Raw genomic sequence first — 25,794 nt, 5'->3', positions numbered from 1 at the left:
CGGTAGCCACATGCTTAGGGGCGGAGGGACGGTACGGCAAGGGGGCACGTGCCGTACCGGCGACCGAAAAATGCTTTGAAGGGGGATGAAGGTGCCGCAGAGGCGCAGCCGGTGGTGCGGGCAGTGCAGTTGCAGCGTTTTGGTTTGGAGGATGAAGAAGAAGGAAGGCGGCTGGAAATAATAGAAGTTTGAATGTTTTATTTTATTTTTTAGGGTTCTTCAAAACGACGTCATTTTGAAGATTTTATTTAAAAAAAAAAATAAATTAAACGGCGCCGTTTTGTAGTCTTAAATAGGAAAAAAAATAAAAGTTAAAACGTATATATACATCTGCAGAAGCCTAAGTTCAACGCCACAACACCAAAGCAAAGCACGAATATCAAGGCCACAACTCAGCCTGCCTCTGCCAGTCTGCCTGCAACCTGCCTGCCTGTCTCCTCGCCTGTGCTACTGTGCCGCCGAAATCCGCCGCCAGTCAGGTGAGTCTGCTTTTTTTTTTTGTTTTGTTATTTGTTTAATTAATTAAATGTTCAATTTATTAGGATTTATTCAATTACAATTAGTGATTAATTATCAATTTGTTAAATAAATTAGTTACAATCATATTATAATTATTGTGTGTTTTACATACTTTTGAAATTGATGTTAAATTGTTTAAATTTGTTCAATTAATTGAGTATTTAATTTAGGGTTTATTAAATTAAAATTAGGGATTAATCATGAATGTGTTGAATAAATTAGTTACCAATCATATTGTTTAATGTTTATGTGTTTTACATACTCTTGAAATTGATGTTAAATTGTTAATTATGATACTAATTATGTAAGTTTGTGTGTTATACATAAATTTAGGTTTTATTTAAATTTAGATATTGAGAAATTTAAATTGAATTTTATACACAAACTATTAAATTAATTTAATTGTTAAGTTAATTCCTAATCTACTAAACCCTCTTAATTTTTTTCAATAAAAGAAGAAATCATAATACAATAAAGGAGAATATTGTGGAATGCTTATTTAGTATACTTCTAGTATTCCACAACCAAACAAAAGTTCAAAAATAAAACAATAACAGAAAGAAAATTGTACCAATAAAGAGCACTCTCACTGCCCAAGAACGAGTAAAACCCCAACTCCACATAGAAAATTACTTCATTGAAAACAGTAGAATAAAAACAACAAATAAATTCTAATTAAATGTGAATTACTAATAGTAGGTAACCTTTTATACTTTAATTGGAATATACTGTATAATTTTGGTAGGCCACTGACGAATTTATGTCAAGTACATAAGAAACTTAAATAGTTAAATTGATAGTCTTTGATGAATGTGTAATTGATTTTAATATTTTATTTGTTTATTTAAATAGGAATTACAATAATGATCGACAAATATTTTACCAAACTACCAAAAAATTCAGAACCTTTAAATTCAAAACCAAAGGAGAAAGTTGCTTTTGTTGAGAAAGAAAGTCTTGCATCAGATGATGATATTATTGGTGATCCTGGACTGCGAAAACCAATTGATAGTTACCCATTTGAAATTAGAGATTCATTGAGGAGAAGATACTTAGCTAAAGGCCCTTGTCAACCAGTTAGGCATGAATTTCCATTCACTCTTATTCGCGAAAAGAATCGAAGGTTTCAAGTTGCTTGGTTCAAGGATTATGAATGGTTAGAGTATAGTGTATCTAAAGACAAATCTTATTGTTTATATTGTTATTTGTTTGCAAATAACAATAGAAGTGGGGGAAATGTTTTTATTGAGATTGGTTTTAATAACTGGAAAGATGGAAGACGTGCATTTGTCAATCATGAAGGAAGTCCTGGTAGCTCACATAGTGGTTGTAGAATGAAGGTCGAGCAATATCGTAATCAAAGAGGGAATGTGAATCAGCTATTGGCAAGACAAACTGTTGCTATGGAAGATGATTATCGCACTCGATTGTCAACGGTTGTAAGTGTTGCTCGAATACTTTTAGAGGAAGGTTTGCCTTTTAGAGGACATGATGAATCTGCAGAGTCACTCCACCGAGGTAATTTTCTAGAACATATTAGTTGGGTATGCAAGCGAGAAGAAAATGTAAATAAAGTGATGGGAAAGAATGCTCCAGGAAATAATCAATTGACTTCTCCTACGATTCAAAGGGATATTATTGAATGTTGTGCAATGGAAACGAGAAAGATCATATTGAATGAGCTAAGGGAGAAGAAGTTTGCTCTTTTGGTTGATGAAGCCCGAGATTGTTTAGTAAAGGAGCAAATGTCTTTGGTGTTGAGATTTGTTAATGACAAAGGAATGGTTTTGGAACGTTTTCTTGGATTGGTTCATGTGAATGAGACTTCTGCAAAAGTTCTAAAAAATGCTATTGATACTTTTTTTGCCAAGCATGATTTATCACTTGCAAAACTCAGAGGGCAAGGTTACGATGGAGCTGCAAACATGAGCAGTGAATTTAATGGGTTAAAAACACTCATTCTAAAAGAAAATAAAAATGCACATTATATTCATTGTTTTGCCCACCAACTTTAGTTAGTTGTTGTGACTACTTCACATGAATCAGAGAGTGTAGGTAATTTCTTTGAAACATTGTCAATGATAGTGAATACAATTGGAGCTTCGTGCAAAAGAAAGGATTCTCTTCGAGAAATACACAATGAAGAAGTGTTGAATCAAGTGGAGATGGGTGAGATTTCAACTGGAAGAGGTCAGAATCAAGAAATAAGTTTAGCTCGGTCAGGTGATACACGTTGGGGTTCTCACTACACAACAATAGTTAGACTTTTTGACATGTGGAATTCAGTTGAAAGAGTGTTGTTGGCAATAAACAAACTAGGTGAAAGTCTTAAAATCCGACAGTCTGCTGGGGGTGTATTTGATAAGATGGATTGTTTTCAATTTGTTTTCATTGGAAAGTTCATAATGAAGATTTTGGGAATTACAAATACCCTATCAAAGATTCTGCAAGCAAGAGATCAAAATATAGGATATGCACTCAATATGATTAATGTTGTTAAAAATAAGTTGCAAGAATTGAGGGAAGATGGTTGGGATAATTTATTGAAAGAAGTAACTGAATTTTGTGAAGGACATTCTATTGATGTGCCTAATATGGAGAATTTTATTCATGGTCGATCTCGAAAAAGGCTTAAGGGTGGAGAACCAATGACATATCTTCATCATTTTCGGATCGATATCTTCATAAAGGTATTTACTTTTATCTTATTTTAAAAGCATTGATAATTATTTAATTATATAATATAATTCAACCTTTAATTTATATGATATTAGGTAATTGATGTTATTGCAATGGAAATGGATAAACACTTCACTGAGGCAAATACAGAGCTACTTAGATGTGTGATGTGTTTGGATCCTTCAAATTCTTTTGCAAATTTTGATCATGTCCGCTTATTGCAACTAGCTAAGTTGTATTCGGATGATTTTAGTTCCACTGATATAATTGAGCTTGACCATCAACTTCAAAATTATATCTGTGATATGAGATCAAATAAGATATTCTCAAATATTTTCAATCTTGGAGATCTTGTAAAGAAGATGGTGGAGATAAATTACCACACTTATTTCCCTTTAGTCTACCGACTAATCGAGTTAGCGTTGATATTGCCGGTTGGAACAGCTAGTGTGGAAAGAACTTTTTCGACGATGAATGTGGTGAAGACTGATTTACACAACCGATTAGGAGATGACGTACTATCAGACTGTTTGGTGTGTTACTTTGAGAAAGAAATTTTTAGGAGTATCGATGATGAAGTGATTATGCAATCTCTTCAAAACTTGGCGTTTAGAAGAAACCAATTGCGACCACTAAAAATTCGTCGACCAAATCCTTGTTAGATGTATAAATAATAGATTTATTTTGTTCGGTGAAAAATATTGGATTTGTTATCTATAAAATTATATTGGATCTATTGTGTTGGATAAACATGTTAGGGCAAGGGGGACATTGTACAGAGCCAACAATGATACTCTAACGCCGCAGTTGGTTTGAAACTCTTTTAAGATAAGTCACTCAAGGGAATCACACGATAAACTGCATATTAATAAGAGTATATTAGCATGGGCAGTGGCGGAGCCAGGAGCTTCCCTTTGGTAGGGCACCACTGGCTTAGCGCGACATTAATAATTTACCGAAATTTTAGCAAAACATCCCTAAAATATGAACATTTTCCAAATGATTTAACATGTTCATCCAACACAATAGATCCAATATAATTTTATAGATAACAAATCCAATATTTTTCACTGAATAAAATAAATCTATTATTTATACATCTAACAAGGATTTGGTCGACGAATTTTTAGTGGTCGTAATTGGTTTCTTCTAGACGCCAAGTTTTGAAAAGATTGCATAATCACTTCATAATCGATACTCCTAAAAATTTCTTTCTCAAAGTAACACACCAAACAGTCTGATAGTAAGTCATCTCCTAATCGGTTGCGTAAATCAGTCTTCACCACATTCATCGCCGAAAAAGTTCTTTCCACACTAGCTGTTCCAACCGGCAATATCAACGCTAACTCGATTAGTCGGTAGACTAAAGGGAAATAAGTGTGGTAATTTATCTCCACCATCTTCTTTGCAAGATCTCCAAGATTGGAAATATTTGAGAATATCTCATTTGATCTCATATCACAGATATAATTTTGAAGTTGATGGTCAAGCTCAATTATATCAGTGGAACTAAAATCATCTGAATACAACTTAGCTAGTTGCAATAAGCGGACATGATCAAAATTTGCAAAAGAATTTGAAGGATCCAAACACATTACACATCTAAGTAGCTCTGTATTTGCCTCAGTGAAGTGTTTATCCATTTCCATTGCAATAACATCAATTACCTAATATCATATAAATTAAAGGTTGAATTATATTATATAATTAAATAATTATCAATGCTTTTAAAATAAGGTAAAAGTAAATACCTTTATGAAGATATCGATCCGAAAATGATGAAGATATGTCATTGGTTCTCCACCCTTAAGCCTTTTTCGAGATCGACCATGAACAAAATTCTCCATATTATTAGGCACATCAATAGAATGTCCTTCACAAAATTCAGTTACTTCTTTCAATAAATTATCCCAACCATCTTCCCTCAATTCTTGCAACTTATTTTTCACAACATTAATCATATTGAGTGCATATCCTATATTTTGATCTCTTGCTTGCAGAATCTTTGATAGGGTATTTGTAATTCCCAAAATCTTCATCATGAACTTTCCAATGAAAACAAATTGAAAACAATCCATCTTATCAAATACACCCCCAGCAGACTGTCGGATTTTAAGACTTTCACCTAGTTTGTTTATTGCCAACAACACTCTTTCAACTGAATTCCACATGTCAAAAAGTCTAACTATTGTTGTGTAGTGAGAACCCCAACGTGTATCACCTGTAACGACCCCAAAACGGACCATCACCGGCGCTAGGATTCAGGTCGGCTTAAGGCCGCCAGAACCCGTAGCAAGCCTGCTATACTCTCTGTGTACCTATAAATCTCATACATGATCATACATTTTCTGTGAAAATAAAAACTCTTTTTTTGTACCAAGGCTTAACCTGTGCATGCACTATCTCTGTACTCTGTACTCTGTACCCCTGACTAGAGCTTGCTCTAGATGGGTTAATTCATACCTGTGAAGCCTGGTTTTTCACATACTCTGTAAAACATATATACATATATAGATCATGGACATAACAAAAGATTTACAACACAACATAACTAAGTCAAGCACAATTCTAACTTTATACACAACTATGACATCTCTTTAATATTACATGTCCACTCTAAACTATTACAAATCTCTTTACTCTTTCTGTACTCTGCTGATCTCCTCTGTACACTGTACACTGACCTGCAAGACTGGGGTTAAGGAAGTGGGATGAGCTCTATAGCCCAGTGAGTAGAATAGTAAAACATATTATTAAAATATGATCTTATGGAATGCATCATATCACAGACAATCCACATCAAGGGTAAACCTGTCACCACATAGTCCCGGTAACTCTGTCGTGCCAGGGCGTAGAATCGAGCACCTGGTCTTCCTGTTATATATGTATATGTGTATATAACACCTGTATACTTACCATTGCCAGGGCGTAGTCAAAGGTTCCTGGACTTTACTATACCTGCCAGGGCGTAGTCAAAGGCTCCTGGACTTCTCTATATTTGCCAGGGCGTAGTCAAAGGCTCCTGGACTTCTCTCAGAGACTATTGGATCATTCAGCATTCACCCACATCAACAAATAACTATGCAATGCAACATATTCATGGATTCTAATGCAATCAACCTACTGCATAACCATGATGCATGATATATGCTAAAAACATTCCATTTCTCAATTAAAATAATTAAGTTTAGTTCCACTCACCTCTGGCTATCTGGACTGACTCTGCAGGCTTTGAAAACTCTGGAGCAGTACTCACTGCTGCTCTCTTTGGTTCCTCTGGTCTGTGTAGGCACAGATAAACTCAAATGAGGGACCAAACTAGCTTATGAACAACTCTAAGAAACTCCCCAAGAATCCCCTTACTCTCACTCAAACATCCCTGAAAAGCAAGCAAAGGAAGGTTGGACAGGACACTTTCGGCGGCAGGTTCGGCGACCGAAAGTCCTCTCTAGAGCCGAAACTCACGCACCTTCGACGGCCGAATCTCAACTTTCGGCAGCCGAACCCTTTCGGGGGCAAGTTTTGGGGGCTGAAAGGCACTCTAGAGACGAAAGTCTCTAACCTTCGGGGGCATCTTCGGCGGCCGAACTCCCCTCCAGAGCCGAAAGTCCAAAGGCTCGGGGGCAAGCTTGGGCAGCCGAAGCCACCTCCTCAGCACATTCGGCGGCCGAACCATTCTTCGGCGGCCGAAGCTGGGTTCATCAGCAAGGCAGAACCTTGCTCTGCCTCACGCCAAAATGCACAAAACTCTCCCAATCTCAAACACCTCAATTCCTCAACTTGTATACACCCAAGTATATGCTCAAAGGGGTCAAAAACTACCTTAAAACCCCAACAACACAAACACATAACACACAAACAAGCTTTTCTTACAAAAAATATCAAAAACTCTCCTTTAACCCTATTCATGCAACTCTCTCCCAAAACCTCATAAAACCTTCAGAAAACATAAAAACAAGGTCAGGATCTTCACTTACCTCTTGAAACCAAGAAGATGAATGATCCTAACGTGAAGTTTTGGAGCAACTCTCCTTCAACCTCTCCAAACTTCAAAATCTCAAGTTTGTAGCTCAAAACCTTCAAAATAACATAAAATCAATCACATCTTTGCATGATTTAATGAAAACATGAAGAAAAGCTTCAGAAGGATAGGGTCTCACCTCAGAAAGTGAAAGAAAACGGCAAGAGTTATCCTTTCAACCGACTGAGGGCCTTTTATAGGTGGCTGGCCAGACCACCTTCGGCGGCCACACGTGAAACCGAAAGCCATGCATGTTCGGCGGCCGAATGTCACCTTCGGCGGCCGAACCTGGCTTTTCTGCCTTGGTTCTTTTCACTACCAAAATTCATTTTCTTGTGCTTTAAAATTATGAAATATATCAAAACATTTTAGAAAAACATAAATCTAACCCTTCTAGAGACTTTCGGCATCCTGGATTCCATCGAAAAGTAGAATTCTGATACCGGACTCTAGCCGGGTATTACATCACCAGACCGAGCTAAACTTATTTCTTGATTCTGACCTCATCCAGTTGAAATCTCACCCATCTCCACTTGATTCAACACTTCCTCATTGTGTATTTCTCGAAGAGAATCCTTTCTTTTGCACGAAGCTCCAATTGTATTCACTATCATTGACAATGTTTCAAAGAAATCACCTACACTCTCTGATTCATGTGAAGCAATCACAACAACTAACTGAAGTTGGTGGGCAAAACAATGAATATAATGTGCATTTTTGTTTTCTTTTAGAATGTATGTTTTTAACCCATTAAATTCACCGCTCATGTTTGCAGCTCCATCGTAACCTTGCCCTCTGAGTTTTGCAAGTGATAAATCATGCTTGGCAAAAAAAGTATCAATAGCATTTTTTAGAACTTTTGCAGAAGTCTCATTCACATGAACCAATCCAAGAAAACATTCCAAAACCATTCATTTGTCATTAACAAATCTCAACACCAAAGACATTTGCTCCTTTACTGAACAATCTCGGGCTTCATCAACCAAAAGAGCAAACTTCTTCTCCCCTAGCTCATTCAATATGATCTTTCTCGTTTCCATTGCACAACATTCAATAATATCCCTTTGAATCGTAGGAGAAGTCAATTGATTATTTCCTGGAGCATTCTTTCCCATCACTTTATTTACATTTTCTTCTCGCTTGCATACCCAACTAATATGTTCTAGAAAATTACCTCAGTGGAGTGACTCTGCAGATTCATCATGTCCTCTAAAAGGCAAACCTTCCTCTAAAAGTATTCGAGCAACACTTACAACCGTTGACAATCGAGTGCGATAATCATCTTCCATAGCAGCAGTTTGTCTTGCCAATAGCTGATTCACATTCCCTCTTTGATTACGATATTGCTCGACCTTCATTCTACAACCACTATGTGAGCTACCAGGACTTCCTTCATGATTGACAAATGCACGTCTTCCATCTTTCCAGTTATTAAAACCAATCTCAATAAAAACATTTCCCCCACTTCTATTGTTATTTGCAAACAAATAACAATATAAACAATAAACTTTGTCTTTAGATACACTATACTCTAACCATTCATAATCCTTGAACCAAGCAACTTGAAACCTTCGATTCTTTTCGTGAATAAGAGTGAATGGAAATTCATGCCCAACTGGTTGACAAGGGCCTTTAGCTAAGTATCTTCTCCTCAATGAATCTATAATTTCAAATGGGTAACTATCAATTGGTTTTCGCAGTCCAGGATCACCAATAATATCATCATCTGATGCAAGACTTTCTTTCTCAACAAAAGCAACTTTCTCCTTTGGTTTTGAATTTAAAGGTTCTGAATTTTTTGGTAGTTTGGTAAAATATTTGTCGATCATTATTGTAATTCCTATTTAAATAAACAAATAAAATATTAAAATCAATTACACATTCATCAAAGACTATCAATTTAACTATTTAAGTTTCTTATGTACTTGACATAATTCGTTAGTGGCCTACCAAAATTATACAGTATATTCCAATTAAAGTATAAAAGGTTACCTACTATTAGTAATTCACATTTAATTAGAATTTATTTGTTGTTTTTATTCTACTGTTTTCAATGAAGTAATTTTCTATGTGAAGTTGGGGTTTTACTCGTTCTTGGGCAGTGAGAGTGCTCTTTATTGGTACAATTTTCTTTCTGTTATTGTTTTATTTTTGAATTTTTGTTTGGTTGTGGAATACTAGAAGTATACTAAATAAGCATTCCACAATATTCTCCTTTATTGTATTATGATTTCTTCTTTTCTTGAAAAAAATTAAGAGGGTTTAGTAGATTAGGAATTAACTTAACAATTAAATTAACTTAATAGTTTGTATATAAAATTCAATTTAAATTTCTCAATATCTAAATTTAAATAAAACCTAAATTTATGTATAACACACAAACATACATAATTAGTATCATAATTAACAATTTAACATCAATTTCAAGAGTATGTAAAACACATAAACATTAAACAATATGATTGGTAACTAATTTATTCAACACATTCATGATTAATCCCTAATTTTAATTTAATAAACCCTAAATTAAATACTCAATTAATTGAACAAATTTAAACAATTTAACATCAATTTCAAAAGTATGTAAAACACACAACAATTATAATATGATTGTAACTAATTTATTCAACAAATTGATAATTAATCACTAATTGTAATTGAATAAACCCTAATAAATTGAACATTTAATTAATTAAACAAATAACAAAACAAAAAAAAAAGCAGACTCACCTGACCGGCGGCGGATTCCGACGGCACAGGCGAGGAGACAGGCAGGCAGGTTGCAGGCAGACTGGCAGAGGCAGGCTGAGTTGTGGCCTTGATATTCGTGCTTTGCTTTGATATTGGTGTTGTGGCGTTGAACTTAGGCTTCTGCATATGTATATATACGTTTTAACTTTTATTTTTTTTCCTATTTAAGGCTACAAAACAGCGCCGTTTAATTTATTTTTTTTTTTAAATAAAATTTTCAAAACGACGTTGTTTTGAAGAACCCTAATGTAATACCCGGCTAGAGTCCGGCATCGGAATTCTACTTTCTGATGGAGTTTCAGATGCCGGAAGTCTCTAGAAGGGTTAGATTTATGTTTTTCTAAAATGTTTTGGTATGTTTCATAGTTTTAAAGCATAAGGAAATGAGTTTTTGAGTGAAATAAACCAAGGCAGAAAAGCCAGGTTCGGCCGCCGAAGTTAAGGTTCGGCCGCCGAACATACATGGCTTTCAGTTTCACGTGTGGCCGCCGAAGGTGGTCTGGCCAGCCACCTATAAAAGGCCCTCAGTCGGTTGAAACGATAAGATCACCGTTTCTTTGACTTGCTGAGGTGAGACCCTGTCCTTTTTAGAGTTTTCTTCATGTTTTCATTAAATCATGCAAAGATTTGATTGATTTTTATGTTTATTTGAAGGTTTTGAGTTAGAAACTTGAATTTTGAAGTTTGGAGAGTTTGAAGGAGAGTTGCTCCAAAACTCCACGTTAGGATCGTTCATCTTCTTGGTTTCAAGAGGTAAGTGAAGATCCTGAGCTTGGTTTCATGATTTATGAAAGATTTTTGAGGTTTTGGGGGAGAGTTGCATGAATAGGGTTAAAGGAGAGTTTTTTATCTTTTTGTGAGAAAAGTTTGTTTGTGTGTTATGTGTTTGTGTTGTTGGGGTTTTTAGGCAGTTTCTGACCCCTTTGAGCATATACTTGGGTGTATGCAAGTTGAGTGTTTGAGTTTGAGAGAGTTTTGTGCTTTTGGTGAGAGGCAGAGCAAGTTTCTGCCTTGCGGATGAACTCAGGTTCGGCCGCCGAAGGTACATTCGGCCGCCGAACCCATGAGGAGGTGGCTTCGGCTGCCCGAGCTTGCCCCCGAGCTTTTGGACTTTCGGCTCTGGAGGGGAGTTCGGCCGCCGAAGGTTAGAGACTTTCATCTCTGGAGTGCCTTTCCGCCTCCGAAACTTGCCCCCGAAAGGGTTCGGCTGCCGAAAGTAGAGCTTCGGCCGCCGAAGGTGCATGAGTTTCGTCTCTCGAGAGGACTTTCGGCCGCCGAACCTGCCGCCGAAAGTGTTCTGTCCAGCCTTCTCTTGCATGCTTTGCATGGATGTTTGAGTGAGTTTAAGGGAATTCTTGGGGAGTTTAATAGAGTTGTTCCCCTCATTTGAGTTTATCTGTGCCTACACAGACCAGAGGAACCAGAGAGAGCAGCAGTGAGTACTGCTCCAGAGTCGAGCCTGCAGAGTCAGTCCAGATAGCCAGAGGTGAATGGAACTAAACTTAATTCTTTTAATTGAGAAATGGAATGTTTTTTAGCATATATCATGCATCATTGTTATGCAGTAGGTTGATTGCATTAGAATCCACGAATATGTTGCATTGCATAGTTATTTGTTGATGTGGGTGAATGCTGAATGATACAATAGTCTCTGAGAGAAGTCCAGGAGCCTTTGACTACGCCCTGGCAAATATAGAGAAGTCCAGGAGCCTTTGACTACGCCCTGGCAAGTATAGTAAAGTCCAGGAGCCTTTGACTACGCCCTGGCAATGGTAAGTCCATAAGTGTTATATACACATATACATATATAACAGGAAGACCAGGTGCTCGATTCTACGCCCTGGCACGGCAGAGTTACCGGGACTATGTGCTGACAGGTTTACCTTTGATGTGGATTGGCTGTGTTATGATGCATTCCATTATATCATGTTTTAATGATATGTTTTACTGTTCTACTCACTGGGCTATAGAGCTCATCCCACTCCCTTAACCCTAGTTTTGCAGGTTCAGTGTACAGTGTACAGGGAAAGTCCAGCAGAGTACAGGAAGAGAGAAGAGTTTTGTAATAGAATTTTGTGGACATGTAAATTTAAAGAGATGTAACAGTTGTGTATAAAGTTAGAATTGTGCTTGACTTAGTTATTTTTGTGTTGGAAATCTGTTGTATACATGGTCTATTATTATATAACTGTTTTACAGAGTATGTGAAAAACCAGGCTTAACAGGTATGAATCAACCCAGCTAGAGCAAGCTCTAATCAGGGGTACAGAGTACAGAGATAGTGCATGCACAGGTTAAGCCTTGGTCCAGAGAAAAGTTTTTATTTTCACAGAAAATGTATGATCATGTATAATTGTTTACAGGTATTCAGAGAGTATAGCAGGCTTGCTACGGGTTCTGGCGGCCTTAAGCCGATCTGAATCCTAGCGCCGGTGACGGTCCATTTTGGGGTCATTACAGATTGGTATCAGAGGCCTAGGTTCACATGGTCGGACCTATAGAGAGAGTGTCGGGCTCATAGAGGCTAGAGGTAGTCAAGCACAATAGGAAATCATGTCCACTAGGATAGGGTGTTGAGTCCTATCTGTTTCATGTTATGAAATGCCATGAGTTATGTATGTGCATTATTGATATGTGATGTTTGTGTTAAAGTGCTATATTATGTGTTGTTTTCCAGAGTTAAGATGAGAGGAACTCGTCGATCAGCTCGATTGACTAGAGTCCCACCAGATAGTGAGAGACCAGCTGCTCGTCCTCCTGCATTGCCAAGGGCAAGGTCTCAGAGATCTAGCAGGGAAGGTGCGTCAATAGACCCTAGAAGGTCTGTAGACTAGAGCAGAAGAGGTACAGTAAGAGGAGAAAGATCAGAAGAAGTGAGAGAGGCTATGGAGATTGAGCAGTCTAGAGATGAAAGTATGGGCATGGGTAGATCTGAAGAAGGTGTGGGAGAATCCCAGGGAGGCGCTCAGGCCTCAGGTTTTGGCTATCCAGCTTTTTCCCAAGATCTAGAGTATCCAATGGAAGGTATGTCGGAGTACTCTCGTTTTGTCCCATATCCTACATACATGCCATATATGCCTTATCCTCCTTATTACCCACCATATCCGATGTATCCACCCTCCCCTATCCATCCAAGTGCAGCACACCCAGAGCCAAATGAACCACCACCACCAGAACCAGTAGCTCTCGTAGTCCAAATACAGCAGCCTAGCTCATCTGGGGGGAAGTAAGGTGAAAATGACAGAGTACTTGAAATTGGATGCGCCTAAATACAACACGGGAGATGATTCATTTGAATACCTCAGATCAGTTAGGATGATAACCAGTGAGTTGGGAGCTGATGATAGTAGGGCCATTGAGATGGCGGGGTTCACATTAAAATGCAAGAAGGCCAGAGAATGGTTCAAGAATTATGTGGAACCCAGGATGAACAGTATGTTATGGGGAGAGTTCGCCAATGAATTTGCAGGGTGGGCTTTTCCTGACAGTTCCAGGGAGATGAAAGTAATAGAGTTCGAACAGTTGCGACAAATAGATGAGATGAGTGTTGATGAATTCACAGATAAGTTCCTGGATTTGCTTCAGTATGTGGATCAAGCCTATGAGACTGATCAGAAGAAGGCAAGGAGATATACTATGAGACTGCATCCCAGGTATTCTTCCTTGATTCTTCCAGCAGAGAAGGAGAGTTTCCACTCTATAGTAGATGCAGCCAGGAAAATGGAAGCTAGTGCCAATATTCGAAAACAGTCAAAGGCACAGGCTTCGGGTTCTAAGGCCCCCAGTTCAGCAACCTCAGGCAGCAAGAGATGGGATAGAGCAAAAGGGTTAAAGAATAAGTTCTGGAATAAAGCCAAGTCTAATCTGGGAATAGGTAGTGGTTCAAGCTCTGGCACAGCTTATCCAGTATGCAGAAGATGCGGAAGACCACATGGAGGAGCTTGTCGGTTGGGATCTACAGCTTGTTATAGATGTGGACAGGAAGGGCATATTGCTCGGGATTGTCCTCAGATGACTTTTGTGGCACCATCCTAGCATATGAGTTCAGGCAGTGTGGTACAGCCAGTCGTACAGCCAGCAGCTCCAGTCATGCCTCAGAGTAGTGGCAGAGGTAGAGGGAGAGGGGCAGCCTCTACTTCAGCAGCAGGTTCCCGAGATAGAAATCCGGTAGCCCCAGCACGGATTTTCACTGTGACACAGGAGGAGGCGAACACGTCGAACACAGTGGTGTCAGGTAATCTCATCATTGGGTGTTCAGATGTGTATGCTTTGATGGACCCCGATGCTTCTCATTCCTTTATTGCTTCGAGAGCCATAGAGAGATTGGGTTTGATCAGTTTTGAGTTAGAGTATCCTCTCTGGGTCAGTGGACCCAAGTGTGACCCATCAGTGGCAGTGTCAGTCTGTCGTTTCAGTCCAGTGTTCATAGAGGGTAGATGCCTTCCAGCTGACCTTGTGGTTCTAGACTTGACAGATTTTGATGTCATTCTAGGGATGGATTGGCTATCTGCATATAGTGCTACTTTGGACTGTAGAGAGAAGATAGTTAGCCTCAGAGACCAGGATGGGTCAGAGTGTGTCTTCAGAGGAGACAGGAGAGGTACACCCAGAGGTTTGATTTCAGCCCTTCAGGCTCGTCGTTTGCTTAGGAGGGGTTGTCAGGGGTTTCTAGCTCATGTGAGAGAGCTAGACAGATAGGTTAGGGAACCAGTTTCGCTACCAGTAGTCCGAGAGTTTCCAGATGTTTTCCCAGATGAACTTCCAGGACTACCGCCTGGTAGGGAGATAGAGTTTGAGATAGAATTGCTGCCTGGTACCAGACCTATTTCTATTCCTCCCTACAGGATGGCACCAGCAGAGTTAAAAGAGTTAAAAGAGCAGTTGCAGGAATTGGTAGAGAAGGGTTTCATCCGCCCTAGTACCTCACCTTGGGGTGCTCCAGTGCTCTTTGTCAGAAAGAAGGATGGATCCCTCAGACTTTGTATCGACTACAGACAGTTGAACAAGGTCACTACCAAGAATAGGTATCCTCTACCCAGGATTGATGATCTATTTGACCAGCTAGCTGGAGCAGGTTGTTTCTCTAAAATAGATCTGAGATCCGGGTATCATCAGTTGAGAGTCAGAGAAGCCGATGTGCCAAAGACAGCTTTCAGGACCAGATATGGGCATTATAAGTTCTTAGTGATGCCGTTCGGGTTGACTAACGCCCCTGCAGCATTCATGGATCTCATGAACAGAGTTTTCAGCGAGTATCTGGATCACTTTGTTATTGTTTTCATTGATGATATCTTAGTGTATTCTAGAGATGCAGAGGAGCATGTCCAGCATCTGAGGATAGTTCTGCAGACACTGAGAGAGCATGGTTTGTATGCCAAGTTCTCTAAGTGTGAGTTTTGGTTAAGGAGCATTTCCTTCTTGGGACATGTAGTATCAGCAGAAGGGATTGAGGTAATCCTAAGAAGATAGAGACTGTAGCTAACTGGCCCAGACCCACTACAGTGACTGAGATTAAAAGCTTTCTGGGACTGGCCGGTTACTACAGGAGGTTCGTTCAGGACTTCTCAAAGATAGCAGCTCCTATGACCAAACTGACTCAGAAGAACCAGAAGTTTGTCTGGTCAGACCAGTGCGAGGAGAGCTTTGAGGTGCTCAAGAGGAGATTGACAACAGCACCAGTGTTAGCTCTACCTGTCAGTAATGATGATTTCACAGTGTACTGTGATGCGTCTCGAGTGGGATTGGGTTGTGTTTTGATGCAGCAGGATAGGGTGATTGCATATGCTTCTAGACAGTTGAAGAAGCACGAGTTGAATTACCCCACCCATGACCTAGAGATGGCAGCAGTTATTTTTGCACTCAAGATGTGGCGGCATTACCTCTATGGGGTTAAATGCGAGATCTTCACCGATCATAAGATCATAAGAGTTTACAGTACATCTTGAGTCAGAGAACTGAATTTGAGGCAGAGAAGATGGGTAGAATTGCTCAGTGATTATGATTGTAAAATCCAGTATCATCCGGGTAAGGCGAATGTTGTGGCAGACGCCCTAAGCCGGAAGTCACTAGGCAGTTTATCCCATATAGCAGCAGAGCGGAGACCAGTCGTGATGGAGCTTTACAAGCTCTTAGAAGAGGGGTTACAACTAGAGTTGTCTGGTACAGGTGCGTTGATAGCACAGATGAGAGTGATACCTGTGTTTCTGGAGCAGATAGCTCATAAACAGCACGAGGACCTAGAGTTGATGAAAATTGCCAGGACTGTGCAGTCAGGCAACAGTGCAGAGTTCAGATTTGACAGCAAAGGGATCCTCCGTTATGGGAGTCGACTTTGTGTACCAGATAGGAGCAGTGTGAAGGAAGACATTATGAGGGAAGCTCATAATGCGAGGTATAGTGTTCACCCAGGAGCCACCAAGATGTACCAGGATCTGAAAAGGGTCTATTGGTGGCGAGCCATGAAGAAAGAAGTGGCGCAGTTTGTGACAGCCTGTGAGGTTTGCCAGAGGGTGAAACTAGAGCATCAGAAACCAGCTGGAATACTTAACCCACTGTCGATTCCAGAGTGGAAATGGGAGAACATAGCTATGGATTTTGTAGTGGGTTTACCAGCATCGTCCAACAGGATAGACTCTATATGGGTGATTGTGGACAGACTCACGAAATCTGCTCATTTTCTTCCAGTTCGGAGTAACTATTCTGTGGATAAGTTGGCACAGGTCTATCTAGATGAGATAGTGAGATTACATTGAGTTCCAGTGTCTATAGTCTCAGACAGAGGACCTCAGTTTACCTCCAGATTTTTGCGAAGTCTGCAGAGTGCGATGGGCATGAGGTTGGATTTTAGCACTGCTTTCCATCCACAGACTGATGGACAGTCAGAGAGGACCATCCAGACCATAGAGGATATGCTTCGATTGTGTGTGTTAGACTTTGGCGGTTCTTGGAGGCAGCATCTACCTTTGGTGGAGTTTGCCTACAATAACAGCCATCATGCTAGCATAGGGATGGCTCATTATGAAGCTTTGTATGGGAGGAAGTGCAGATCCCCTGTTTGCTGGGAAGAAATAGGAGAGAAGGCTCTTGCAGGGCCAGAGTTAGTAGAGATTACCAGTAGAGTGGTGCCCATAATCAGAGAGAGAATCAGAACAGCTCAGAGCAGACAGAAAAGTTATGCAGACGTTCGCAGGAAGCAGTTAGAGTTTCAGGAGGGTAATATGGTATTACTGAAGGTGTCTCCAATGAAAGGAGTGGTTCATTTTGGAAGAAAAGGTAAGTTAGCTCCACGATACATTGGACCCTTTGAGATCTTGCAGAGGATCGGGAATGTGTCGTATAAGCTGGATTTACCTGCTTCTATGGAGAGAATTCACCCGGTATTTCATGTTTCTATGCTACGGCAGTTTGTGTCAGATCCGAGTCAGGTTCTGAGTGAGCCTGATGTGGAGATTCTGAGAGATCTCACCTAAATAGAGCAGCCAGTATGGATTCTAGACACGCAGATCAGGCAGCTAAGGAACAAGAAAATTCCAATGGTGAAAGTTCTGTGGAACCACCATAATCTAGAAGAATGCACCTGGGAGACGCGGGAGTCTATGCTTCAGCAGTATCCATATTTGTTTTGAGGTTAGTTTCCTCTTTTTTATGTGTTAGTTATTTGTTTTCGGAACATTCGAGGACGAATGTTCTTAAGGGGGGAGAATGTAACACCCGGCTAGAGTCCGGCATCGGAATTCTACTTTCCGATGGAGTTTCGGATGCCGAAAGTCTCTAGAAGGGTTAGATTTATGTTTTTCTAAAATGTTTTGGTATGTTTCATAGTTTTAAAGCATAAGGAAATGAGTTTTTGAGTGAAATGAACCAAGGCAGAAAAGCCAGGTTCGGCCGCCGAAGTTGAGGTTCGGCCGCCGAACATGCATGGCTTTCGGTTTCACGTGTGGCCGCCGAAGGTGGTCTGGCCAGCCACCTATGAAAGGCCCTCAGTCGGTTGAAACGATAAGATCACCGTTTCTTTGACTTGCTGATGTGAGACCCTGTTCTTTTTAGAGTTTTCTTCATGTTTTCATTAAATCATGCAAAGATTTGATTGATTTTTATGTTTATTTGAAGGTTTTGAGTTAGAAACTTGAATTTTGAAGTTTGGAGAGTTTGAAGGAGAGTTGCTCCAAAACTCCACGTTAGGATCGTTCATCTTCTTGGTTTCAAGAGGTAAGTGAAGATCCTGAGCTTGGTTTCATGATTTATGAAAGATTTTTGAGGTTTTGGGGGAGAGTTGCATGAATAGGGTTAAAGGAGAGTTTTTTATCTTTTTGTGAGAAAAGTTTGTTTGTGTGTTATGTGTTTGTGTTGTTGGGGTTTTTAGGCAGTTTCTGACCCCTTTGAGCATATACTTGGGTGTATGCAAGTTGAGTGTTTGAGTTTGAGAGAGTTTTGTGCTTTTGGTGAGAGGCAGAGCAAGTTTCTGCCTTGCGGATGAACTCAGGTTCGGCCGCCGAAGGTACATTCAGCCGCCGAACCCATGAGGAGGTGGCTTCGGCTGCCCAAGCTTGCCTCCGAGCTTTTGGACTTTCGGCTCTGGAGGGGAGTTCGGCCGCCGAAGGTTAGAGACTTTCGTCTCTGGAGTGCCTTTTCGCCTCCGAAACTTGCCCCCGAAAGGGTTCGGCTGCCGAAAGTAGAGCTTCGGCCGCCGAAGGTGCATGAGTTTCGTCTCTCGAGAGGACTTTCGGCCGCCGAACCTGCCGCCGAAAGTGTTCTGTCCAGCCTTCTCTTGCATGCTTTGCATGGATGTTTGAGTGAGTTTAAGGGAATTCTTGGGGAGTTTAATAGAGTTGTTCCCCTCATTTGAGTTTATCTGTGCCTACACAGATCAGAGGAACCAGAGAGAGCAGCAGTGAGTACTGCTCCAGAGTCGAGCCTGCAGAGTCAGTCCAGATAGCCAGAGGTGAGTGGAACTAAACTTAATTCTTTTAATTGAGAAATGGAATGTTTTTTAGCATATATCATGCATCATTGTTATGCAGTAGGTTGATTGCATTAGAATCCACGAATATGTTGCATTGCATAGTTATTTGTTGATGTGGGTGAATGCTGAATGATCCAATAGTCTCTGAGAGAAGTCCAGGAGCCTTTAACTACGCCCTGGCAAATATAGAGAAGTCTAGGAGCCTTTGACTACGCCCTGGCAGGTATAGTAAAGTCCAGGAGCCTTTGACTACGCCCCGGCAATGGTAAGTCCACAAGTGTTATATACACATATACATATATAACAGGAAGACCAGGTGCTCGATTCTACGCCCTGGCACGGCAGAGTTACCGGGACTATGTGGTGACAGGTTTACCTTTGATGTGGATTGGCTGTGTTATGATGCATTCCATTAGATCATGCTTTAATGACATGTTTTACTGTTCTACTCACTGGGCTATAGAGCTCATCCCACTCCCTTAACCCTAGTTTTGCAGGTTCAGTGTACAGTGTACAGGGAAAGTCCAGCAGAGTACAGGAAGAGAGAAGAGTTTTGTAATAGAATTTTGTGGACATGTAAATTTAAAGAGATGTAACAGTTGTGTATAAAGTTAGAATTGTGCTTGACTTAGTTATTTTTGTGTTGGAAATCTGTTGTATACATGGTCTGTTATTATATAATTGTTTTACAGAGTATGTGAAAAACCAGGCTTAACAGGTATGAATTAACCCAGTTAGAGCAAGTTCTAATCAAGGGTACAGAGTACAGAGATAGTGCATGCACAGGTTAAGCCTTGGTCCAAAGAAAAGTTTTTATTTTCACAGAAAATGTATGACCATGTATAATTGTTTACAGGTATTCAGAGAGTATAGCAGGCTTGCTACGGGTTCTGGCGGCCTTAAGCCGATCTGAATCCTAGCGTCGGTGACGGTCCATTTTGGGGTCGTTACACCTAAAAAAAAAAAAAACATTCAAACTTCTATTATTTCCAGCCGCCTTCCTTCTTCTTCATCCTCCAAACCAAAACGCTGCAACTGCACTGCTGCGGCACCACTGGCTGCGCCGCTGCGGCACCTTCATCCCCCTTCAAAGTATTTTCCGGTCGCCAGTACGGCACGTGCCCGTTGTCGTACCGTCCCTCCGCCCCTAGTCTTAGCTATCGAAGGTTTAGTCTTTTTATGGGATTTTGGAGTCCTTAAGAGGTGGATTCTTCTGTATGTGCAATCTTTTGATGATGACAGCCTCAACTTAGCCGTCTTTGCTCCTAGTTGGATCACAGTTCTCCTGTGCGACAACTGGACTTCTTTCTCCAACGTGATGACGATTGGTTTCTTTCTTCTCAAGCAACTCTAGGGTTTCTACCCCTTGGGCCTTAGGCTTCGGATTTCCAATCTATTGTTTTTATGGGTGGGCCTTAGATGGCTGAACTTTTTCAGCCTTTTCCTTATATTTTGGATATATTACTTTTAGCCATTAGGCCTTATCAATGAATTCCCTCTATCTTTAAGAAAAAAAAAAAATAAAACGCAAGCCGCATGTATTCTCTTTATAGCACTCTATTGAGATGTAATGTTGCTTGGTTTCCATTTGATAGTCAATTTGTTTGGAAGTGAGCATGAGACAGAGCTTGAGGCCCTCCAAAGTCCTGTGCATGTAAGAGCTACCTGATGAGGGGATCTCCAAAGCAAAAATGCTTGAGTTGAAGGTAGCAGCCTCTCATATTGAAGATTGATGGAAGATATTGTGGAAAGCTTGAAATCCATTATCGATTCTCACAATTCTCTTGTAGGGACTATGGATGATGTCAATGATGGTGCCAAGAAAACAATGAACACTATGAGAGAACCTGTACGAATTTGAAGGGAAAATGAATATATTGGTGAGAGCTGCTATTGATTCTAATATGTGTTCTAAGAGCTAGGTGAGGCTATAATTGTAGAGCCAAGAGCTTTTGAGGCGCCCACCCAAGATGTAAAAAAAAATAGACAATTTCCTCTCTGATATGAAATTAAATCTAAATACTACTAAACGTCACTCCAACAAAGACCATAACACCTACGCATTTGGCTAATGATGCTAAAGTGTGATGGCTTACTAAAGTGAAAGAGAAAATAGAAAGACAATGCTCAATTCTTAGTATGAATCATCAAAGATGAACTAAAAGCACAATTATACTCTAAGAACGTGACAATAAGCATGATGCAAATTGAGTTAACTGCAATAAAAAGTTCAAAAACCAAAACAAAAAGAGGGGAAATTTCAATACAATTTTCAAATTGGGCATACCACAAAATGCACTAGGTAAAGTTCCTGCCTCCCCCGGCTATCACTGCATAACATTAATCCAACAAACAAGACACTTTAGTACCATTACTGCTGCTTACATGACTGTTCCTCATGCAAAATTGCTGAGGGATTCAGCTTCATTTTGAAGTAGACAGGAATCAAAAAGCCAATTTAGCGCCATCACTAGTGGTCATAAGGCTGTACCTCCTCATGCAATGACATGCAACTTTACCTTGCAGAAGACAGGAACCATGCATTGAATCTGGAAAGAGACTCCTCTTTGTCTTGCAGCACACATAACAATTGGGTGGAATTTAAAAATAAATTAATAAATAAATAAATCACACATATAATGTCTAGTTTCTCTACTTCACTAGAGAATGCTGGGTAACAAGCTCCTTTTTTTTAGTATCCAGGAGATGGACTTTTTACCAGTGAGTTTTAAACCCTCACAAACGCTTAAAAATGAATACAAGTATACTGGTATAGCTGCATCTAAAAGAATTTTCCACAGTAATTCTAATTTAATTAAAAAGGTGAAGAATCCAATCAACTATGGAACTTCAGGGGAAAAAAAATTACCCAAATTATGAACGAAATAAAATTTCTGCACTAATGGTATTTTTTGCTCATATAGATCAAATATAAAGACCTGAGTAGTTCAAGAATCACCAAACAAATAGGGGCACCTTCTTTTCAGTCTTCTGCTCTTCTTAAAAACTGGTAATGGAACAGGAGAATAACAAATCAATCGCAAGGAATTGGAGATTCCGCAATCTATGCCAGGGGAAAAAAAGGATAAAATTGAAACCAAAAAAGATCATATAAAATATTGAACTTGAACTGAAAATTAATTTTTAAAAATTATATAAAAGAAACTCGCCTGTGGAGATGCAAATGAAAGAAACAGAGACAAAAGTGACGTTAGAGGGAGATTTGTTCATGAATCAGGAGAGGGGTCGTGTTGATGGGATGCAAGGCAGACGGATAAAGAAAGCTGGGCCCGCTGGCACTGAGACCTTTTCAGCGCAGTCCCGCCGCTAGCACAAAGGCTGCGAACCACCTCCAACTCTTCAGGACAAGCCACAGACACGACGCACTGGGCCAAGGCACGATTCAAGTGGCGACAGGACATTTCGCGTCCGAGACCCGGCGAAACACGCCGGTGGCACTCGCACAGCGCCTGATGCAGCCTCTGGCACTCCACTGGAATGGCTGTGGATTCAGCCGGCGGCATCTACTACCGGTTTGGGCTTTAGATTGCCTGGGTTACGAGTTATAACAGAAGAGGGCAGTAGATGGAGCAATGCCCATTTAAAATTTGGGAAATTACAAAAACAACAAGCTTACGTTTAACTCCTGTTTCTGATTTAATTTGATGCTACTGTTATTATTTCTTTGGTTTTATAATTTTTATTTTTAATAATTACTTTAAAAAATTATTTATTTTTTTATATTATAATAATATATAAATTACTTATTATAATAATATATAAACTACTAATTATAATTTTTTTACTTTTATTTTATTTTTTAAAATTTTTTTAATATTAAATAAAGCTTAACATCTTAAAAAATAGTATAATTAAAAAAATTAATAAAAAAATTATATTTTTTAATAGATATAAAAAATAAAATAAATAAAATTTATGAGATGAATAGAGTTGATAATAAATAAAATATAATTATTAATTCATATTTTTTAAGTACAAAATATATATATATATATATATATATATATATATATATATATATATATATATATATATATATTAAGTTGTTTTATTGATTTTTTTGGCTATATGATTTATTTTGTATTAAATTTGTCCCATAATTTTGATTAATTTTATTTTTTTACATATAAAAAATTATTAATTTTTCAATTGTTAAAAATATTAAATTATATTAAATATAATAGATATTTTAAATATTTTAAAAATAATAATTAATAAAATATTTTAAAAATAAAATAAAATAATATTATAATAGTGAATTTATATATTATTTTAACATAAAAAATAAACAATAATTTTTAGACGATAAAAAAAATAATAAAAATTATAAAATAGAAAAAATAGTACCTTATAATATAATTTTTACATCTACAATTTTTAATAACATTTAAAAATTATTATTGTTTATTAATAGTATAATTCGATAAACTATTATTTTGACACTTATTAAATTATAAACTTTTAAAAAAATTAATGAAATTATAGATTTTTTTAATTTTTCTTTTGTAAAATTTCTCTTTTCTACTCTCTAAATATATATATATGTATAAAATTTTTGTGGTTACTTGGTTTCGGACAAAATAAAATTTGATAAAATTTTTTTATTAAAAAATAAAATAAATTTTATGTTTTTTTAGTATAAATTTACGTAATTGATTCCTATTTTTGGAAAGTAATCATATTGAAAATTGTTATTTCAAAAATATAAATATGTTTTATGATAGTAAAAATTATATTTTATTATATTATTTATAAGAAAATAAATTTATATTTTAAATTGTTAATTTACATCTATGAAAATGTTATTAATTTTTATTAGTTTAATAATTTTTTGTAAATAATTACTTTACATAAATGTATTTATTGCATATAAATTTATAAAATCTATAATAGAAATATCATAGATTTCGATTTTAATTTTGTAAAAAATTATAATATTTTTATACTTATTTTTAAAAAATGTTAATATTTTATATTTTTTATAATACAATTAAATACCTTTAAAAAAATTAAAATAAAATATAAAATTTTCATAATATATGTGATGGGACATAACAATGACCCAAAATAAGGCATGAGTTATCACCGTAAAACAGGATCATGTGACAAGAGTCTAAAAGGGTGACATAAGATCCATCAATAAAAAAGAAAACCCGGACACCATAGCGTTTGATTCTTCACCAAAACTCGCCCTTTTTTTAGTAGAATGAGACTTCATGAAAAGTTATCATTAGCGGATACAATCCAGCGGATCCCATTGCACCTATAATCGCAGGATCCCTGATTCAACTAGCTGGTGTCGGTCAAATTTTAGGAGATTCGATAACCAACTCCACCTTGTTACATCGGCACCCTGTGCCTACCGTTATAACTCCTTATCTACCTAGTCGATCCTACTATGTGTTTATAAGGGCTAAGATCTTAATTAAGATTACTACTTGATTTTGTGAACTTATTAGTGAATGTTACCATATTTGCATCTACTAGCTTGTAATTGTTTACTTGATTATCTATATATGTGAACTTGTTTGTTTTATTATGTTATTTGTTTGCTATCACCTACTGAGCACTAGCTCAGCGTGTTGGTTTTTACCTCACGCAGGTTGTAGATAAAGTAGGCACGCGAAGTTCATCAGAGGTCTACATCAGATATCAAGGCCATTATCATAGCTGGTTGTTTTGAGTCTAGCTAACGCGCACAAAATCAAGGTACGCATTCTTACACACTCATTATGAGTTCTAAGCAATTCATTATATTCGCCCATTCTATCAGTTTACTGATTTGAGCGTCAGAGTGGCTGTCCATAGGCACTAACCACCTCACATACTCTCTTTTGTAGATTGACCAATCGCGGTTCAGCTTTATTTTAGCCACATCATTTGGTTTTGTCGCCGAGAAATCCTTTGAATTCTTCCTATTCATTTGTATTAAAACTGGTCTTCTATTTCACTTTCTCTTAGAAAAGACTCCTTTCTTTTCTTCTATTCTCTAAATGGCTGACAATTCACGACCTACTACTAAGATTGCTACAAACAAAGGGGCCATCATCTCTTCCACCCCTGGCAGTGGACAAAACACACCCTTTATGATCAATGAGCAGACCTTAATAATTTAAATAACGAGCAAATGTTCCAGTACATCAAAAGGCTGTAGGCCACTCTTAAGCAATATAAGGCTCGAGAGGAGGCCTCATTTATGCCTCCCAGGATAAGGGAGGAAGTTTCCATTGAGACCCCAAGGACTCGGACGGAAACGATCTAAATGCAGTCCAAAAGGAAGGCCAAGCTAGAGAATGAGGAATCATCGAACGAGGCTCCAAAGGACGTCAATTAGAAGCTAGTCCAAGCTGTGCAAAGGTACCTAAAGGAACAAGAGAAGGACTATGGACTGCATGATACCTCGCCCCTGTCAGAAGAGATCCTAACAGAAAATTTCCCTTCCAAGTTCAAGCTGTGAAGCTTGGACAAGTATAACGGAATACCTGATCCCATAAGTCACTTGGCAATCTTCATGACAATGATACAGCTTCAAAACATCGATGACTTTGTGTTGTGCCGAGTGTTTCCGTCCACACTCATAGGTTTGGCTCAGAAGTAGTATCAACATCTAAGCACAAGTTCTATTCATAATTTTACACAGTTTGCCATTTTGTTTAAGTCTAGATTGCATAGCTCCTAAAAAACTCTTCTCTGACTTATGGAAGATCCTCCAAGTAGAGGGTGAGTCTTTAAGGAGTTTCATTTCACATTTCAATATTGAAGCGATACAGGTAGAAGAATTAAATCATGAAATACATGTGAGACACTAAAAAAGGGAACTTGTAACATCCAATTTATGGAC

At 38.3% G+C, this 25,794-nt stretch overlaps 4 protein-coding genes across 6 annotated transcripts; 1 reads left to right on the top strand and 3 right to left on the bottom strand.

Moving 5' to 3' along the window:
• Positions 1–1,382: 1,382 nt before the first annotated feature.
• LOC110603231 (zinc finger MYM-type protein 1) lies at positions 1,383–3,860 on the top strand. Its single transcript, XM_043951741.1, has 3 exons — positions 1,383–2,451; positions 2,566–3,209; positions 3,294–3,860. The coding sequence occupies exons 1-3, from the start codon at positions 1,383–1,385 to the stop codon at positions 3,858–3,860; spliced, it is 2,280 nt and encodes a 759-aa protein (XP_043807676.1).
• Positions 3,861–4,298: 438 nt separating this feature from the next.
• Positions 4,299–5,369, bottom strand: LOC110603233. Its single transcript, XM_021740934.1, has 2 exons — positions 4,950–5,369; positions 4,299–4,865 (listed from the first exon to the last, which is right to left on the bottom strand). The coding sequence occupies exons 1-2, from the start codon at positions 5,367–5,369 to the stop codon at positions 4,299–4,301; spliced, it is 987 nt and encodes a 328-aa protein (XP_021596626.1).
• Positions 5,370–8,394: 3,025 nt separating this feature from the next.
• Positions 8,395–9,048, bottom strand: LOC122722086. Its single transcript, XM_043951740.1, has one exon. It carries the CDS (start codon positions 9,046–9,048, stop codon positions 8,395–8,397), a length of 654 nt encoding a protein of 217 aa, XP_043807675.1.
• An 11,444-nt stretch (positions 9,049–20,492) lies between these two features.
• LOC122722138 lies at positions 20,493–22,570 on the bottom strand. Of its 3 annotated transcripts, none has more exons than XM_043952071.1 (2): positions 21,220–22,570; positions 20,493–20,779 (listed from the first exon to the last, which is right to left on the bottom strand). In XM_043952071.1, the coding sequence occupies exon 1, from the start codon at positions 22,454–22,456 to the stop codon at positions 22,160–22,162; it is 297 nt and encodes a 98-aa protein (XP_043808006.1). In that variant the 5' UTR covers positions 22,457–22,570; the 3' UTR covers positions 20,493–20,779; positions 21,220–22,159. The 3 variants fall into 3 exon arrangements, with proteins under 3 accessions (XP_043808006.1, XP_043808009.1, XP_043808008.1); XM_043952074.1 differs by having other exon boundaries at positions 21,318–22,570; XM_043952073.1 differs by lacking the exon at positions 20,493–20,779 and having other exon boundaries at positions 21,048–21,996; positions 22,103–22,570.
• Positions 22,571–25,794: the final 3,224 nt, after the last annotated feature.

The sequence above is a fragment of the Manihot esculenta genome, chromosome 16 (genome assembly GCF_001659605.2).
Source record: "Manihot esculenta cultivar AM560-2 chromosome 16, M.esculenta_v8, whole genome shotgun sequence".
NCBI classification, from domain to species: Eukaryota; Viridiplantae; Streptophyta; class Magnoliopsida; order Malpighiales; family Euphorbiaceae; genus Manihot; species Manihot esculenta.
This window is presented reverse-complemented; position numbering and strand designations above follow the sequence as displayed.

What these genes read in the sequence shown, in the direction of transcription:
- LOC110603231 (XM_043951741.1), top strand. Translation starts at nt 1,383, where the DNA reads ATGATCGACAAATATTTTACCAAACTACCAAAAAATTCAGAACCTTTA. An exon ending in TGGAGCTGCAAACATGAGCA is followed by an intron (nt 2,452 to 2,565) that starts GTGAATTTAATG and finishes CACATGAATCAG; the next exon opens with AGAGTGTAGGTAATTTCTTT. An exon ending in GGATCGATATCTTCATAAAG is followed by an intron (nt 3,210 to 3,293) that starts GTATTTACTTTT and finishes ATATGATATTAG; the next exon opens with GTAATTGATGTTATTGCAAT.
- LOC110603233 (XM_021740934.1), bottom strand. Translation starts at nt 5,369, where the DNA reads ATGTGGAATTCAGTTGAAAGAGTGTTGTTGGCAATAAACAAACTAGGT. An exon ending in GGATCGATATCTTCATAAAG is followed by an intron (nt 4,866 to 4,949) that starts GTATTTACTTTT and finishes ATATGATATTAG; the next exon opens with GTAATTGATGTTATTGCAAT.
- LOC122722086 (XM_043951740.1), bottom strand. Translation starts at nt 9,048, where the DNA reads ATGATCGACAAATATTTTACCAAACTACCAAAAAATTCAGAACCTTTA.
- LOC122722138 (XM_043952071.1), bottom strand. Translation starts at nt 22,456, where the DNA reads ATGCCGCCGGCTGAATCCACAGCCATTCCAGTGGAGTGCCAGAGGCTG.